Source organism: Hypanus sabinus, assembly GCF_030144855.1.
Source record: "Hypanus sabinus isolate sHypSab1 chromosome Y unlocalized genomic scaffold, sHypSab1.hap1 SUPER_Y_unloc_8, whole genome shotgun sequence".
Classification (NCBI taxonomy): Eukaryota; Metazoa; Chordata; class Chondrichthyes; order Myliobatiformes; family Dasyatidae; genus Hypanus; species Hypanus sabinus.
This window is the reverse complement of record NW_026779038.1, coordinates 573,957-593,435: the sequence shown is the minus strand read 5'-3', so window position 1 is coordinate 593,435 and position 19,479 is coordinate 573,957. Positions and strand designations below refer to the sequence as shown.

General features: G+C 46.7%; 1 protein-coding gene across 5 annotated transcripts in view; it reads left to right on the top strand.

The window, feature by feature from the left end:
• LOC132386034 (poly(rC)-binding protein 3-like) overlaps positions 1-19,479 on the top strand; it is a 103,703-nt gene that overhangs the window by 42,756 nt on the left and 41,468 nt on the right. For all 5 annotated transcript variants that reach the window (XM_059958320.1, XM_059958321.1, XM_059958323.1 and 2 more), the window contains one exon: positions 1,938-1,987. In XM_059958320.1, the coding sequence (XP_059814303.1) occupies positions 1,938-1,987 (50 nt within the window). The remainder of the gene's footprint in view (positions 1-1,937; positions 1,988-19,479) is intronic.

Genomic DNA, 19,479 nt, shown 5'->3' with positions numbered 1-19,479 from the left:
ATACTGAACAGGAGGTTGAAGAGACTGCGGGAGCAGTGCAGGCCAGGTGTTTCCGTTTGGAGAAGATCAAACAGCAGCTACCGATCACAGGAATGAGGAAGAATACAGATTCGATGGATGATGTGCTGGATGTGTGGTACATGCTGCCTTTTGCTGACTTTCCCTCGATTGAGGAAGAGACCTTTGGCCCTTCTCCCATTGAGTCAGGTGTAGCGGGGAGGGTTAGCTGTGTGTAGTGTGGGGCATGAGTGAGAGGTTGAGAGAGGAGTTGGTAGTGGGCCAAGGTATCCCCAGTTGTGTCCGAGCCTGAAGGGTTTAGGTGAGGGGGTACGGAGGCCTCAGAAGGGTTAGGGAACTCCCAGATAGTTGGCCTAAGTAGCGCCTGAGGAACAGGGCGTGAGGGTTACTGTGTGGGGAGGAGATGTCACTGTTTGTGCTTGGGTTACGGTGTGTTGGCAGGAAAGGTGGCGAGTTATTTAGTGGTCATGAGGACATGACTTTTATTTGGTGGAGGAAGTGTGTAAAGGGGGTTTCTTTTTTTTTCTTTGTTACTGTTGGGAAAGGGTTTCCTTTTGTTAACTAGCAGGAATGCTAATTTACTGATAACGAGAATGGTATTCCTTTGTAAACCAAATGGGGATTAATGTTCTTTCTTCTGAGTCTGTAAGCTTTTGTTGACGGGCTTTTGGGCAGATCGGCGCGAGGGGGTCGAGAGAGAGGACGCAATGCTCTAAGCTGGGCGAGGATCGGACCCCAAAGGGGGGTCTGAGGCCGGGAGATTCTCCGAGGACGGGGGGGATGAAGCTAGATGTGCTTGGTTGACCACTCGGAGGGTCCTGAGCTGTTTGGAGAGTCGAGGAGTTCGGAGGGTCCTGAGCTGCGAGTCGAGGAGTTCGGAGGGGAGCGAATGGAGGCCAGAAAACTTCAGTAATTGAGCTCCAACGGTTGTGCACGAAGTGGTTTGGACTTTGATAAGTTTGGCGCCTTTTCTTTAATTTTCTCTTCATATATACTGTATCGTTATTAATCACTTAGTTATAGTAACCTTTATAAATTGTACTCATTTAATCGCATATGGTGTACTGTCTGTTTTTGGGCGAGGCGGGGACATCACACAGCATCCACACCAGCTGATTACCCAGTTTGGCGGGGCCGAAGGCTGCTCCCCCGAAACGAGAACGAGCTGAGCGAGCCTGAGGCGACCCAGGTGGTTACATATAGTATATATTTTACCTTTCTATGCATATAAAACACTTAAGAACGTATGTTTCAGCGCCGGGCTTGGGAACGAAAGTTCCCGAGTTTGATCTAGTGACAGATCACCCCCGAGTGTGCTCTCCATCCGTGTCTGGTTGATGTGGAGGATCAAAAACCCAAAACCCAATAATCAAACCGTGACATTGCTTAGTAATAATTGCAGCTTTCATCAGGGCAGGGCTATTCTCACTTTACCCTTTAAAATTGTTCAGATTGTTGACCGACATAGCCTAACGCTTTTCCAATGACCGATAGTATTTTCAATCTTTCCAATTGCTTTTTTATTTCAACTTTAATTTCAATTGTGATTATTTTTGTGAACAGAAACACTGCGGATTCAGAGCTCCGCTGCCAGGTCCTAATGTCCACCACACGGAGACTGGTCAAATAAGGTCTGGGGTTCCGCTGGGTCCTAAGGTCCACTGCATTGAGACAGGTTGAATAAGGAACTTGAGATTTATGTTTGTTGGTATCTGAGAGGGGTCCTGGAACCAATCCCTCGCAGATAAGGAGGGCCAACTGTACCACAATCAGTTAAGTGGGTTAGATTAAATAGGTAGTTTGGTAAGCACAGACCTGCTGGGCTGGAGGAGTTTGTACTTTGTTCCAAGGGGTTGTCCACCTCTTAAAAGCTCAGCTGCTTTCAATAACTATCTGAAGTCTGTCTTGCTCTCCCACAGGTCTGGACTCCTCTCAGACTAGTTCTCATGAAATTGCCATACCCAATGATGTGAGTACCCTGTTCGTTCTTTGCCTTCGTTCTCCCCCCTTCAATACCTTGCAGCTTCTGTCTTACTGACCACCTAACAGAACTAGAAAACATTGGGATGGGCCCCAAAAGGTCTGTGTCGGATATCATCAGAAAATGATGTTTAGGACAATAAGACATAGAAGATGATAAGGTCATCTTCGCTCTTCTATTATGGCTGATTTATTAAGTCTTGAGCCCATTCTCTGTCTTCTCCCCATAATCTTTAACGCTGTAATTAATTAAGAACCTATCAACTATTTTAAATGTACAGAATGATTGGCCAACACTGCCATTTATGGCAGTGAATTCCACAGACTTTCCATGCTCTGCTTAAAGAGACTTGCCCTCATCTCCATTCTAAATGGATGTTGCTCTATTCTGAGGCTGTGCGCTCTGGTTGTAGACTCCCCCACCTCAGGAAACATCCTCTCTACATGCAAGTTATCGGCCACCCTTCAACACCTTATCTTTCTCTGTAAATCTCTTCCCTCCTTCCTCTCTCTGATGATCCCTGATTTCCTGTAACCCACCACTCAGTATTCACCCGACCCTTGTGGTATCGCTGCCATCCCTTGCCTCTCTGTTGTCCCCCTCACCTCTCCCACATATGTGCCACGCCATTTCCTGCTTCCTGTCTCTGTAACGATCACCCCTTTCTCATCTCTGTGAAGATCCCTCATCAGCCTGTCTCTGACATACTGAATCTTCTCCTTCTGTCATGATACTAAGTGGGAGAAACTAGGGTTGCCTTAGACACAGGAGATACTCTCTTATGACAGAGATGAGACAAAGGAAAAAGAGGTCACATAGAGGTGGTGGGAGGTTAGATAGAGCTGGGTGATAAGGGAGACAGAGAGTATCACAGAGAAATAGGAGAGATGAAAGGGTATCACAAAGAAATGGGAGAAAGGAGATGCAACATGTAAGAGGCATCAAAGGGCAGAGGAAGCAGATTCACACGGAACATGGGAGAGAAGAGTTTCAAAGAGAGATAGGTCAGGTGTCACAGACACTTGGGGAAGCAAGAAGGTGTCATAGAAAGATGGGAGATAAGAGGTTTCCAATAGAGTGATGGGAGAATAGACAATTCACGAGGAGATTGAAGAGGATGTTTAAAAGAGGATCAAGGGAGGAGCAGTATCACAGTGAGATGGGTGAGAGGAGGGAATTTACAGGGAGGTGGGAAAGTAGAGACTTTACAGAGAGATGGCAAAAAAGAGGGAATTCACAGAGAGATGGGAAAGAGGAGGGAATTCACAGAGAGATTGGAGAGGATGGAATTCACAGAGAGATGGGAGAGGAGGGAATTTACAGAGAGATGGGGAGAAGAGGGAACTTACAGAGAGATGGGGGAGAAGAGGGAATTTACAGAGAGATGGGGAGAAGGAATTCACAGAGATGGGAGAGGGGATTTACTGGGAGAGAGGAGAAAATTCACAGAGAGATGGCAGAGTGAAGGGAATTTACTGAGATGGGAGAGCTGAGGGAATTTTCGGAGAGATGGGTGAGCTGAAGGAATTCACAGAGAGATGGAAGAGCTGAGGGAATTCACAGAGGGGAAAGAGGATGGAATTAGAGATGGGAGAAAGGAGGGAAATTACAGAGAGATTGGAGGGGGATTTACTGGGAGAGAGGAGAAAACATAGAGAGATGGGAGAGAAGGGAATTCAGAGAGATATCGGAGAGTGGATTTCACAGAGAGATGGGAGAGAGGAGAAACTTTACAGAGAGATGGAAGAGAGGAGGGAATTCACAGAGAGATGGGAGAGGAATTTACAGAGTGATGGGAAAGGAGGGATCTCACAGAGTCATGGGAGAGGAGTGATTTCACAGAGAAATGTCAGAGTGGGGGAATTCACAGAGAGAGGAGAGAAGGGAATTCAGAGAGGATGGAATTCACCGAGATGGGAGACAGGAGGGAATTTACAGAGAGATTGGAGAGGGGATTTACTAGGAGAGAGGAGAGAATTTATAGAGAGATGGGAGAGGAGGGAATTCACAGAGAGATTGGAGAGGAGGGAATTTCCCAGAGAGATGGGAGAGGAGAGTTTTCACAGAGAGATGGAAGAGAAGGGAATTCACAGAGATATGGGAGTGTGTAGGGAATTCACAGAGAAATTGGAGAGGGGGGAATTCCCAGAGAGCTGGAGGAGGAGGGAATTCACAGAAAAAGGAGAGGTGGGAATTTTTCAGAGACATGGGAGAATGGAGGGAATACACTGAGAGATTAGAGAATGAAGGGAATTCACTGAGAGATTGGAGAGGAGGGCATTCACGTTGATGGCAGAGAGGAGGGAATTCACAGAGAGATGGGAGAGTTTTGGGAATTTACAGAGCTGGAAGAAAGGAGGGACTTCACAGAAAGATGGGAGAAAGGAGAGAATTTACAAAGATATTGAAGAGACGGAACTTACTGAGAGGTAGGAGAGAGGAGGGAAGTCACAGAGAGATGGGGGGGGGGAATTCCCAGAAAGATGGAGGAGGAGGGAATTCACATTAAACGGAGAGGAGGGAATTCACAGAGATGGGAGAGGAGGTGCTTTACAGAGAGATGGGAGTGCAGGGAATTCACAGAGAAATGGGAGAGGGGATTTCACAGAGAAATGTGAGAGTGGAGGGAAATGAGGGAGAGATGCGATACTGGAGGGTATTCACAGAGAGAATAGAGATAGGTGGGAATTTACAGAGAGATTGTAGAGGGCATTTACTGGTAGAGAGGAGAGAATTTATAGAGACATGGGAGAGGATTTTACAGAGAGATGGGAGAGTGGAGTGAATTCACAGAGATGGGAGGGAGAGGAGGGAATTCACAGAGATGGGAGAGTATAGGGTATTCACAGAGAGATGGAAGAGTGGAAGGAATTCACTGAGACATGGGAGACAGTGGAGGGAATTCAGAGAGATGAGAGAGGATGGAATTCACAGAGAGATTGGAGAAGGGAGGGAATTTTCAGAGAGATTGGAGTGAAGAGACAATTCACAGAGAGATGGGAGCGAAAGGATTTCACAGAGAGGAGAGTGGAGGGAATTCACAGATGGGAGAGAGGAGGGAATTCACAGAGAGATAGGAGAGTGGAGGGAAATCACAGAGATGGGACAGAGGAGGGAATTCACAGAGAGTTGGAAGAGAGGAGGCAATTTGGAGAGCAATTGGAGAAAGGAGGGAATTTAAAGAGTGATTGGAGAAAGGAAGGAATTCACTGAGATTGAAGAGGAGGGAATAAACATTGATGGGAGAGAGGAGGGAATTCACAGAGGCGGGAGAGTGGCGGAAATTTAGTTGGGAGAGAGGATGGAATTCACTGAGAGGTGGTAGAGATGGGATTTCACAGAGATGGGAGAGGGGATTTACTGGGAGAGAGGAGAAACTTTACAGAGATGGGAGAGAGGAGGGAATTCACAGAGAGATAGAGTGGAGGGATTTCACAGTGAGTTGGGAGGGGGAATTCACAGAGATTGCAGCGGAGGGAATTCACAGAGATATAGTGCAGGGACTTCACAGAGAAATAGGAGAGGGGATTTCACAGAGAGATCTGAGAGTGGAGGGAAATGAGAGAGATGGAATAGAGGATGGAATTCACAGAGATGGTAGAGAATTCACTGAGAGATGGGAGAAAGGAGAGAAATTATAGCGAGATTGGAGTGAAGAGACAATTCACAGAGAGATGGGAGCGACAGGATTTCACAGAGAGATGGAAGAGAAGGGAATTCACAGAGATATGGGAGTGTGTAGGGAATTCACAGAGAGATTGGTGGGAATTCTCAGAGAGATGGGATGTAGGAGGTAATTTACAGAGAGACTGGAGAGGGCATTTACTTGGAGAGAGTAGAGAATTTATAGAGAGATGGGAGGATTTTCACATAAGATGGGAGAGGACGGATTTCACATCGAAATGGCAGAGTGGAGGGAATTCACAGAGAGAGGAGAGAAGGGAATTCACAGAGAGATGGGAGAATGGAAGGAATTCACATTGATAGGAGAGAGGAGGAAATTCACTGAGAGTTGGGAGAGAGGATGGAATTCACATTGATAGGAGAGAGGAGGGAATTTCCAGAGTGATTGAAGAAAGGAGGGAATACATAGAGAGATCGGAGAGGAGGGAATTCAGGGAGAGAGGGGAGAGAAGGGATTTCAGAGATATGGAAGGGAATTCACTGAGAGTTGGGAGAGAGTGGAGGGAATTTACAGAGAGATTGGAGAGAGGTGGGAATTCACAGAGAGATTGGAGAAGGGAGGGAATTCACAGAGAGTTGGGAGAGAGGAGGTAATTCACAGAGAGATGGGAGAGGAGGCAATTGACAGAGATGGGAAAGAGGATGGAATTCACAGAGAGGGAATTTACAGAGATATTGGAGAGAGGGTATTTACTGAGATATAGGAGAGTGGAGGGAAGTCACAGTGAGATGGGAGAGATGGAATTCACAGAGAGATGGGAGAGGAGGGAATTCACAGAGATATGGGAGTGTGTAGGGAATTCACAGAGAGATGGGAGAGAGGAGAAACTTTACAGAGAGATGGGAGAGAGGAGGGAATTCACAGAGAGATGGGAGAGGAGGGAATTTACAGAGTGATGGGAAAGGAGGGATTTCACAGTCATGGGAGAGGAGTGATTTCACAGAGAAATGACAGAGTGGGGGGAATTCACAGAGAGAGGAGAGAAGGGAATTCAGAGAGGATGAAATTCACCGAGATGGGAGACTGGAGGGAATTTACAGAGAGATTGGAGAGGGGATTTACTGGGAGAGAGGAGAAACTTTACAGAGATGGGAGAGGAGGGAATTCACAGAGAGATGGGAGGGGGAATTCACAGAGATTGCAGAGGAGGGAATTCACAGAGATATAGTGCAGGGACTTCACAGAGAAATGGGAGAGGGGATTTCACAGAGAGATCTGAGAGTGGAGGGAAATGAGAGATGGAATAGTGGATGGAATTCACAGAGATGGTAGAGAATTCACTGAGAGATGGGAGAAAGGAAAGAAATTACAGCGAGATTGGAGTGAAGAGACAATTCACAGAGAGATGGGAGTGACAGGATTTCACAGAGAGATAGGAGAGTGGAGGGATTTCACAGAGAGATTGGAGAGGGATTTCACAGAGATTGGAGAGGGAATTCACAGAGAGATGGGAGAGAGGAGGTAATTTACAGAGTGTTTGGAGAAAGGAGGGAATTCACATTGATGGGAGAGAGGAGGGATTTCACAGAGGGATGGGAGAGTGTAGGGAATTCAGAGAGATTGAAGATGAGGGAAACGAAGTGATGGGAGAGAGGAAATTCACAGAGAGGGGAAAGAGTAGGAATTCAGAGAGATGGGAATGAGCAGGGAATTCACAGAGAGATAGGAGAGGAGGGAATTCACAGAGAGATGGGAGAAAGGAGGGATTTCACAGAGAGAGTGTAGAGGGCATTTACTGGGAGAGAGGAGAAAATTTATAGAGACATGGGAGAGGATTTCACAGATGTGAGAATGGAGTGAATTCACAGAGATGGGAGAGGAGGGAATTCACAGGGTTGGGAGAGGAGGGAATTCATAGAGAGATTGGAGAGGAGGGAATTCACAGAGAGATGGGAGAGGAGAGATTTCACAGAGAGATGGAAGAGAAATGAATTCACAGAGATATGGGAGTGTGTGGGGAATTCACAGAGAGATGGGAGAGAGGAGGGAATTCACAGAGATATGGGAGAGAAGGGAATTTACAGAGAGATTGGAGAGAGGTGGGAATTCACAGAAAAAGGAGAGGAGCTACTTTACAGAGAGTTGGGAGTGCAGGGAATTCACAGAGAAATGGGAGATAGGGAATTACGGAGAGAGTGTAGAGGGCATTTACTGGGAGAGAGGAGAAAATTTATAGAGACATGGGAGAGGATTTCACAGATGTGAGAATGGAGTGAATTCACAGAGATGGGAGAGGAGGGAATTCACAGGGTTGGGAGAGGAGGGAATTCACAGAGAGATGGGAGAGGAGAGATTTCACAGAGAGATGGAAGAGAAATGAATTCACAGAGATATGGGAGTGTGTGGGGAATTCACAGAGAGATGGGAGAGAGGAGGGAATTCACAGAGATATGGGAGACAGTGGAGGGAATTCAGAGAGATGAGAGAGGATGGAATTCACAGAGAGATTGGAGAAGGGAGGGAATTTTCAGAGAGATTGGAGTGAAGAGACAATTCACAGAGAGATGGGAGCGAAAGGATTTCACAGAGAGGAGAGTGGAGGGAATTCACAGATGGGAGAGAGGAGGGAATTCACAGAGAGATAGGAGAGTGGAGGGAAATCACAGAGATGGGACAGAGGAGGGAATTCACAGAGAGTTGGAAGAGAGGAGGCAATTTGGAGAGCAATTGGAGAAAGGAGGGAATTTAAAGAGTGATTGGAGAAAGGAAGGAATTCACTGAGATTGAAGAGGAGGGAATAAACATTGATGGGAGAGAGGAGGGAATTCACAGAGGCGGGAGAGTGGCGGAAATTTAGTTGGGAGAGAGGATGGAATTCACTGAGAGGTGGTAGAGATGGGATTTCACAGAGATGGGAGAGGGGATTTACTGGGAGAGAGGAGAAACTTTACAGAGATGGGAGAGAGGAGGGAATTCACAGAGAGATAGAGTGGAGGGATTTCACAGTGAGTTGGGAGGGGGAATTCACAGAGATTGCAGCGGAGGGAATTCACAGAGATATAGTGCAGGGACTTCACAGAGAAATAGGAGAGGGGATTTCACAGAGAGATCTGAGAGTGGAGGGAAATGAGAGAGATGGAATAGAGGATGGAATTCACAGAGATGGTAGAGAATTCACTGAGAGATGGGAGAAAGGAGAGAAATTATAGCGAGATTGGAGTGAAGAGACAATTCACAGAGAGATGGGAGCGACAGGATTTCACAGAGAGATGGAAGAGAAGGGAATTCACAGAGATATGGGAGTGTGTAGGGAATTCACAGAGAGATTGGTGGGAATTCTCAGAGAGATGGGATGTAGGAGGTAATTTACAGAGAGACTGGAGAGGGCATTTACTTGGAGAGAGTAGAGAATTTATAGAGAGATGGGAGGATTTTCACATAAGATGGGAGAGGACGGATTTCACATCGAAATGGCAGAGTGGAGGGAATTCACAGAGAGAGGAGAGAAGGGAATTCACAGAGAGATGGGAGAATGGAAGGAATTCACATTGATAGGAGAGAGGAGGAAATTCACTGAGAGTTGGGAGAGAGGATGGAATTCACATTGATAGGAGAGAGGAGGGAATTTCCAGAGTGATTGAAGAAAGGAGGGAATACATAGAGAGATCGGAGAGGAGGGAATTCAGGGAGAGAGGGGAGAGAAGGGATTTCAGAGATATGGAAGGGAATTCACTGAGAGTTGGGAGAGAGTGGAGGGAATTTACAGAGAGATTGGAGAGAGGTGGGAATTCACAGAGAGATTGGAGAAGGGAGGGAATTCACAGAGAGTTGGGAGAGAGGAGGTAATTCACAGAGAGATGGGAGAGGAGGCAATTGACAGAGATGGGAAAGAGGATGGAATTCACAGAGAGGGAATTTACAGAGATATTGGAGAGAGGGTATTTACTGAGATATAGGAGAGTGGAGGGAAGTCACAGTGAGATGGGAGAGATGGAATTCACAGAGAGATGGGAGAGGAGGGAATTCACAGAGATATGGGAGTGTGTAGGGAATTCACAGAGAGATGGGAGAGAGGAGAAACTTTACAGAGAGATGGGAGAGAGGAGGGAATTCACAGAGAGATGGGAGAGGAGGGAATTTACAGAGTGATGGGAAAGGAGGGATTTCACAGTCATGGGAGAGGAGTGATTTCACAGAGAAATGACAGAGTGGGGGGAATTCACAGAGAGAGGAGAGAAGGGAATTCAGAGAGGATGAAATTCACCGAGATGGGAGACTGGAGGGAATTTACAGAGAGATTGGAGAGGGGATTTACTGGGAGAGAGGAGAAACTTTACAGAGATGGGAGAGGAGGGAATTCACAGAGAGATGGGAGGGGGAATTCACAGAGATTGCAGAGGAGGGAATTCACAGAGATATAGTGCAGGGACTTCACAGAGAAATGGGAGAGGGGATTTCACAGAGAGATCTGAGAGTGGAGGGAAATGAGAGATGGAATAGTGGATGGAATTCACAGAGATGGTAGAGAATTCACTGAGAGATGGGAGAAAGGAAAGAAATTACAGCGAGATTGGAGTGAAGAGACAATTCACAGAGAGATGGGAGTGACAGGATTTCACAGAGAGATAGGAGAGTGGAGGGATTTCACAGAGAGATTGGAGAGGGATTTCACAGAGATTGGAGAGGGAATTCACAGAGAGATGGGAGAGAGGAGGTAATTTACAGAGTGTTTGGAGAAAGGAGGGAATTCACATTGATGGGAGAGAGGAGGGATTTCACAGAGGGATGGGAGAGTGTAGGGAATTCAGAGAGATTGAAGATGAGGGAAACGAAGTGATGGGAGAGAGGAAATTCACAGAGAGGGGAAAGAGTAGGAATTCAGAGAGATGGGAATGAGCAGGGAATTCACAGAGAGATAGGAGAGGAGGGAATTCACAGAGAGATGGGAGAAAGGAGGGATTTCACAGAGAGAGTGTAGAGGGCATTTACTGGGAGAGAGGAGAAAATTTATAGAGACATGGGAGAGGATTTCACAGATGTGAGAATGGAGTGAATTCACAGAGATGGGAGAGGAGGGAATTCACAGGGTTGGGAGAGGAGGGAATTCATAGAGAGATTGGAGAGGAGGGAATTCACAGAGAGATGGGAGAGGAGAGATTTCACAGAGAGATGGAAGAGAAATGAATTCACAGAGATATGGGAGTGTGTGGGGAATTCACAGAGAGATGGGAGAGAGGAGGGAATTCACAGAGATATGGGAGAGAAGGGAATTTACAGAGAGATTGGAGAGAGGTGGGAATTCACAGAAAAAGGAGAGGAGCTACTTTACAGAGAGTTGGGAGTGCAGGGAATTCACAGAGAAATGGGAGATAGGGAATTACGGAGAGAGTGTAGAGGGCATTTACTGGGAGAGAGGAGAAAATTTATAGAGACATGGGAGAGGATTTCACAGATGTGAGAATGGAGTGAATTCACAGAGATGGGAGAGGAGGGAATTCACAGGGTTGGGAGAGGAGGGAATTCACAGAGAGATGGGAGAGGAGAGATTTCACAGAGAGATGGAAGAGAAATGAATTCACAGAGATATGGGAGTGTGTGGGGAATTCACAGAGAGATGGGAGAGAGGAGGGAATTCACAGAGATATGGGAGAGAAGGGAATTTACAGAGAGATTGGAGAGAGGTGGGAATTCACAGAAAAAGGAGAGGAGCTACTTTACAGAGAGTTGGGAGTGCAGGGAATTCACAGAGAAATGGGAGATAGGGAATTTACGGAGAGAGTGTAGAGGGCATTTACTGGGAGAGAGGAGAAAATTTATAGAGACATGGGAGAGGATTTCACAGAGAGATGGGAGGGGGAATTCACAGAGATTGCAGAGGAGGGAATTCACAGAGATATAGTGCAGGGACTTCACAGAGAAATGGGAGAGGGGATTTCACAGAGAGATCTGAGAGTGGAGGGAAATGAGAGAGATGGAATAGTGGATGGAATTCACAGAGATGGTAGAGAATTCACTGAGAGATGGGAGAAAGGAGAGAAATTACAGCGAGATTGGAGTGAAGAGACAATTCACAGAGAGATAGGAGAGTGGAGGGATTTCACAGAGAGATTGGAGAGGGATTTCACAGAGATTGGAGAGGGAATTCACTGAGAGAGGGGAGAAAGGAGGGAATTCACAGAGAGATGGGAGAGAGGAGGTAATTTACAGAGTGTTTGGAGAAAGGAGGGAATTCACATTGATGGGAGAGAGGAGGGATTTCACAGAGGGATGGGAGAGTGTAGGGAATTCAGAGAGATTGAAGATGAGGGAAACGAAGTGATGGGAGAGAGGAAATTCACAGAGAGGGGAATGAGTAGGATTTCAGAGAGATGGGAATGAGCAGGGAATTCACAGAGAGATAGGAGAGGAGGGAATTCACAGAGAGATGGGAGAAAGGAGGGATTTCACAGAGAGAGTGTAGAGGGCATTTACTGGGAGAGGAGGGAATTTATAGAGACATGGGAGAGGATTTCACAGATGTGAGAATGGAGTGAATTCACAGAGATGGGAGAGGAGGGAATTCACAGGGTTGGGAGAGGAGGGAATTCATAGAGAGATTGGAGAGGAGGGAATTCACAGAGTGATGGGAGAGGAGAGATTTCACAGAGAGATGGAAGAGAAATGAATTCACAGAGATATGGGAGTGTGTGGGGAATTCACAGAGAGATGGGAGAGAGGAGGGAATTCACAGAGATATGGGAGAGAAGGGAATTTACAGAGAGATTGGAGAGAGGTGGGAATTCACAGAAAAAGGAGAGGAGCTACTTTACAGAGAGTTGGGAGTGCAGGGAATTCACAGAGAAATGGGAGAGGGGATTTCACAGAGAGTTGTGAGAGTGGAGGGAAATGAGAGAGAGATGCGATAGTGGAGGGTATTCACAGAGAAATGGGAGATAGGGAATTTACGGAGAGAGTGTAGAGGGCATTTACTGGGAGAGAGTAGAAAATTTATAGAGACATGGGAGAGGATTTCACAGAGAGATGGGAGAATGGAGTGAATTCACAGAGATGGAAAAGGAGGGAATTAACTGGGATGGGGCAGTAGAGGGAATTCACAGAGAGATGGAATATAGGAGGGAATTTACAGAGAGATTGGAGAGGGCATTTACTTGGAGAGAGTAGAGAATGTATAGAGAGATGGGAGAGGATTTCACACAGTGATGGGAGAGGAGGGATTTCACAGAGGGATGGGAGAGGAGGGATTTCACAGAGAGATGGCAGAGTGGAGGGAATTCACAGAGAGATAGAGTGGAGGGATTTCACAGTGAGATGGGAAGGAGAATTCACAGAGATTGCAGAGGAGGGAATTCACAGAGATATAGTGCAGGGACCACAGAGAAATGGGAGAGGGGATTTCACAGAGAGATCTGAGAGTGGAGGGAAATGAGAGAGATGGAATAGAGGATGGAATTCACAGAGATGGTAGAGAATTCACTGAGAGATGGGAGAAAGGAGAGAAATTACAGCGAGTTTGGAGTGAAGAGACAATTCACAGAGAGATGGGAGTGACAGGATTTCACAGAGTGATAGGAGAGTGGAGGGATTTCACAGTGAGGTGGGAGAGGAGGGAATTCACAGGGTTGGGAGAGGAGGGAATTCATAGAGAGATTGGAGAGGAGGGAATTCACAGAGAGATGGGAGAGGAGAGATTTCACAGAGAGATGGAAGAGAAATGAATTCACAGAGATATGGGAGTGTGTGGGGAATTCACAGAGAGATGGGAGAGAGGAGGGAATTCACAGAGATATGGGAGAGAAGGGAATTTACAGAGAGATTGGAGAGAGGTGGGAATTCACAGAAAAAGGAGAGGAGCTACTTTACAGAGAGTTGGGAGTGCAGGGAATTCACAGAGAAATGGGAGATAGGGAATTTACGGAGAGAGTGTAGAGGGCATTTACTGGGAGAGAGGAGAAAATTTATAGAGACATGGGAGAGGATTTCACAGAGAGATGGGAGGGGGAATTCACAGAGATTGCAGAGGAGGGAATTCACAGAGATATAGTGCAGGGACTTCACAGAGAAATGGGAGAGGGGATTTCACAGAGAGATCTGAGAGTGGAGGGAAATGAGAGAGATGGAATAGTGGATGGAATTCACAGAGATGGTAGAGAATTCACTGAGAGATGGGAGAAAGGAGAGAAATTACAGCGAGATTGGAGTGAAGAGACAATTCACAGAGAGATAGGAGAGTGGAGGGATTTCACAGAGAGATTGGAGAGGGATTTCACAGAGATTGGAGAGGGAATTCACTGAGAGAGGGGAGAAAGGAGGGAATTCACAGAGAGATGGGAGAGTGGAGGGATTTCACAGAGAGATCGGAGAGGGATTTCACAGAGAGAGGGGAGAGAAGAGGGAATTCACAGAGAGATTGGAGAGAAGGGATTTCACAGAGAGATGGGGAGGAGGGATTTCACAGAGTGATGGACGAGGAGGGATTTCACAGAGAGATGGGAGAGGAGGGATTTCACAGAGAGATGGGAGAGGAGGGATTTCACAGAGAAATGGGAACAAAAGGATTTCACAGAGAGATTGGCGAAGAATTTCACAGAGATTGGAGAGGGATTTCACTGAGAGGGGAGAAAGGAGGGAATTCACTGAGATTGGAGAGGAAGGAATTCACATTGATGGGAGAGGAGGGATTTCACAGAGGGATGGGAGAGTGTAGGGAATTCAGAGAGATTGAAGATGAGGGAAACGGTGATGGGAGAGAGAGGAAATTCACAGAGGGGAATGAGTGGGGAATTCAGAGAGATGGGAATGAGCAAGGAATTCACAGAGAGATAGGAGAGGAGCGAATTCAGAGAGAGATGGGAGAAAGAAGGGATTTCACAGAGAGAGTGAAGAGGGCATTTACTGGGAGAGAGGAGAGAATTTATAGAGAGATGGGAGAGGATTTCACATAGAAATGGGAGAGGAGGGATTTCACAGCGAAATGGCAGAGTGGAAGGAATTCACATTGATCGGAGAGAGGAGGAAATTCACAGAGAGATTGAAGAAAGGAGGGAATACATAGAGAGATTGGAGAGGAGGGAATTCAGGGAGAGATGGGAGAGAAGGGAATTCACTGAGAGTTGGGAGAGAGTGGAGGGAATTTGCAGAGAGATTGGAGAGCAGGCAATTGACAGAGATGGGAAAGAGGATGGAATTCACAGAGAGATGGGAGGAAGGACGGAATTTACATAGATATTGGAGAGAGGGTGTTTACTGAGATATAGGAGAGTGGAGGGAAGTCACAGTGAGATGGGAGAGTGGAGGGAACAAGGAGAGATGGGAGAGAGGAGCGAATTCACAGAGAGATGGGAGAGGAGGGAATTCACAGAGAGATTGAAGAGGGAATTCACAGAGAGATGGGAGAGGAGGGAATTCACAGAGAGATTGAAGAGGGAATTCACAGAGAGATGGGAGAGGAGAGATTTCACAGAGAGATGGAAGAGAAATGAATTCACAGACATAAGGGAGTGTGTGGGGAATTCACAGAGAGATGGGAGAGAGGAGGGAATTCACAGAGATATGGGAGAGAAGGGAATTTACAGAGAGATTGGAGAGGGCATTTACTTGGAGTGAGTAGAGAATTTATAGAGTGATGGGAGAGGATTTCATATAGAGATGGGAGAGGAGGGATTTCACAGAGAGATTGGAGAGAGGTGGGAATTTTCCGAGAGATGGGTGAAAGGAGGGTGTGCACAGAGAAATGGGAGTGGAGGGAATTCACAGAGAGATGGGATAGAAGGGAATTCACTTTGATAGGAGAGAGGAGGGAATTCACAGAGAAATGGGATAGAAGGGATTTCAGAGTTGGGAGAGGGGAGAAACTTTGCAGAGAGTTGAGAGTGTGGAGGGAATTCACAGAGAGATGAGAGATAGGAGGGAATTTACAGAGAGATTGTAGAGGGCATTTACGGAGAGAGGAGAGGATTTCACAGAGAGGTGCGAGAGTGGAGTGAATTCACAGAGATGGGAGAGTAGAGGGAATTCACAGAGAGATGGAGGAGAAGGGAATTCACTGAGAGATAGGAGAGTGTAGGGATTGCACAGAGAGATGGGAGATAGGAGGGAATACATAGAGAGATTGGAAAGGAGGGAATTCAGGGAGAGATGGGAGAGGATTTCATAGAGAGATGGGAGAGGAGGGATTTCACAGCGAAATGGCAGAGTGGAGGGAATTCTCAGAGAGAGGAGAGAAGGGAATTCACAGAGAGATTGGAGAGAGTTGGGAATTTACAGAGATGGGAGATAGGAGAGAATACATAGAGAGATTGGAAAGGAGGGAATTCAGGGAGAGATGGGAGAGGATTTCATAGAGAGATGGGAGAGAAGGGAATTCACATTGAGATGGGAGAGTGGAGGGAATTCACTGAGAGATAGGAGAGTGGAGGGATTTCACAGAGAGATGGGAGATAGGAGGGAATACATACAGAGATTGGAAAGGAAGGAATTCAGGGAGAGATGGGAGAGAAGGGAATTCACATTGAGATGGGAGAGTGGAGGGAATTCACTGAGAGATAGGAGAGTGGTGGGATTTCACAGAGAGATGGGAGATAGGAGGGAATACAGAGAGATTGGAAAGGAGGGAATTCAGGGAGAGAAGGGAATTCACTGAGAGTTGGGAGGTATTTCACAGAGAGATGGGAGAGCAGGCAATTGACAGAGATGGGAAAGGGGATGGAATTCACAGAGAGATGGAAGAAAGGACGGAATTTACAGAGATATTGGAGAGAGGGTGTTTACTGAGATAGTAGAGTGGAGGGAAGTCACAGTGAGATCAGAGAGATGGGAGAGTGGAGGGAACTTAAGGAGAGTTGGGAGAGAGGAGCGAATTCACAGTGAGATGGGAGAGGAGGGAATTCACAGAGATGGGAGAGGAGGGAATTCACAGAGAGATGGGAGAGGAGAGATTTCACAGAGAGATGGAAGAGAAGGGAATTCACAGAGATATGGGAGTGTGTAGGGAATTCACAGAGATATGGGAGAGAAGGGAATTTACAGAGAGATTGGAGAGAGGTGGGAATTCAGTGATGGGATGTAGGAGGGAATTTACAGAGAGATTGGAGAGGGCATTTACTTGGAGAGAGTAGAGAATTTATAGAGAGATGGGAGAGGATTTCACATAGAAATGGGAGAGGAGGGATTTCACAGCGAAATGGCAGAGTGGAAGGAATTCACATTGATCGGAGAGAGGAGGAAATTCACAGAGAGATTGAAGAAAGGAGGGAATACATAGAGAGATTGGAGAGGAGGGAATTCAGGGAGAGATGGGAGAGAAGGGAATTCACTGAGAGTTGGGAGAAAGTGGAGGGAATTTGCAGAGAGATTGGAGAGCAGGCAATTGACAGAGATGGGAAAGAGGATGGAATTCACAGAGAGATGGGAGGAAGGACGGAATTTACATAGATATTGGAGAGAGGGTGTTTACTGAGATATAGGAGAGTGGAGGGAAGTCACAGTGAGATGGGAGAGTGGAGGGAACTTAAGGAGAGATGGGAGAGAGGAGCGAATTCACAGAGAGATGGGAGAGGAGGGAATTCACAGAGAGATTGAAGAGGGAATTCACAGAGAGATGGGAGAGGAGAGATTTCACAGAGAGATGGAAGAGAAATGAATTCACAGACATAAGGGAGTGTGTGGGGAATTCACAGAGAGATGGGAGAGAAGGGAATTTACAGAGAGATTGGAGAGGGCATTTACTTGGAGTGAGTAGAGAATTTATAGAGTGATGGGAGAGGATTTCATATAGAGATGGGAGAGGAGGGATTTCACAGAGAGATTGGAGAGAGGTGGGAACTTTCCGAGAGATGGGTGAAAGGAGGGTGTGCACAGAGAATTGGGAGTGGAGGGAATTCACAGAGAGATGGGAGGAGGGATTTCACAGAGAGATGGGAGAGGTGGGATTTCACATAGAGATGGGAGAGGAGGGATTTCACAGAGAGATTGGAGAGGGATTTCACAGAGATTGGAGAGGGAATTCACTGAGAGAGGGGAGAAAGGAGGGAATTCACAGAGAGATGGGAGAGTGGAGGGATTTCACAGAGAGATCGGAGAGGGATTTCACAGAGAGAGGGGAGAGAAGAGGGAATTCACAGAGAGATTGGAGAGAAGGGATTTCACAGAGAGATGGGGAGGAGGGATTTCACAGAGTGATGGACGAGGAGGGATTTCACAGAGAGATGGGAGAGGAGGGATTTCACAGAGAGATGGGAGAGGAGGGATTTCACAGAGAAATGGGAACAAAAGGATTTCACAGAGAGATTGGCGAAGAATTTCACAGAGATTGGAGAGGGATTTCACTGAGAGAGGGGAGAAAGGAGGGAATTCACTGAGATTGGAGAGGAAGGAATTCACATTGATGGGAGAGGAGGGATTTCACAGAGGGATGGGAGAGTGTAGGGAATTCAGAGAGATTGAAGATGAGGGAAACGGTGATGGGAGAGAGAGGAAATTCACAGAGGGGAATGAGTGGGGAATTCAGAGAGATGGGAATGAGCAAGGAATTCACAGAGAGATAGGAGAGGAGCGAATTCAGAGAGAGATGGGAGAAAGAAGGGATTTCACAGAGAGAGTGAAGAGGGCATTTACTGGGAGAGAGGAGAGAATTTATAGAGACATGGGAGAGGATTTCACAGAGATGGGAGAATGGAGTGAATTCACAGAGATGGGAGAGGAGGGAATATACAGGGATGGGAGAGTGGAGGGAATTCACAAAGAGGTGGGATATAGGAGGGAATTTACAGAGAGATTGGAGAGGGCATTTACTAGGAGAGAGTAGAGAATTTATAGAGAGATGGGAGAGGAGTTCACATAGAGATGGGAGAGGAGGGATTTCACAGCGAAATGGCAGAGTGGAGGGAATTCTCAGAGAGAGGAGAGAAGGGAATCCACAGAGAGATTGGAGAGAGGTGGGAATTTACAGAGAGATGGGAGATAGGAGGGAATACATAGAGAGATTGGAAAGGAGGGAATTCAGGGAGAGATGGGAGAGGATTTCATAGAGAGATGGGAGAGAAGGGAATTCACATTGAGATGGGAGAGTGGAGGGAATTCACTGAGAGATAGGAGAGTGTAGGGATTTCACAGAGAGATGGGAGATAGGAGGGAATACATAGAGAGATTGGAAAGGAGGGAATTCAGGGAGAGATGGGAGAGGATTTCATAGAGAGATGGGAGAGGAGGGATTTCACAGCGAAATGGCAGAGTGGAGGGAATTCTCAGAGAGAAGAGAGAAGGGAATTCACAGAGAGATTGGAGAGAGGTGGGAATTTACAGAGAGATGGGAGATAGGAGGGAATACATAGAGAGATTGGAAAGGAGGGAATTCAGGGAGAGATGGGAGAGGATTTCATAGAGAGATGGGAGAGGAGGGAATTCACATTGAGATGGGAGAGTGGAGGGAATTCACTGAGAGATAGGAGAGTGTAGGGATTTCACAGAGAGATGGGAGATAGGAGGGAATACATAGAGAGATTGGAAAGGAGGGAATTCAGGGAGAGATGGGAGAGGATTTCATAGAGAGATGGGAGAGGAGGGATTTCACAGAGAGCTGGGAGATAGGAGGGAATACATAGATTGGAAAGGAGGGAATTCAGGGAGAGAAGGGAATTCACTGAGAGTTGGGAGGTATTTCACAGAGAGATGGGAGAGCAGGCAATTGACAGAGTTGGGAAAGAGGATGGAATTCACAGAGAGATGGAAGAAAGGACGGAATTTACAGAGATATTGGAGAGAGGGTGTTTACTGAGATAGTAGAGTGGAGGGAAGTCACAGTGAGATCAGAGAGATGGGAGAGTGGAGGGAACTTAAGGAGAGATGGGAGAGAGGAGCG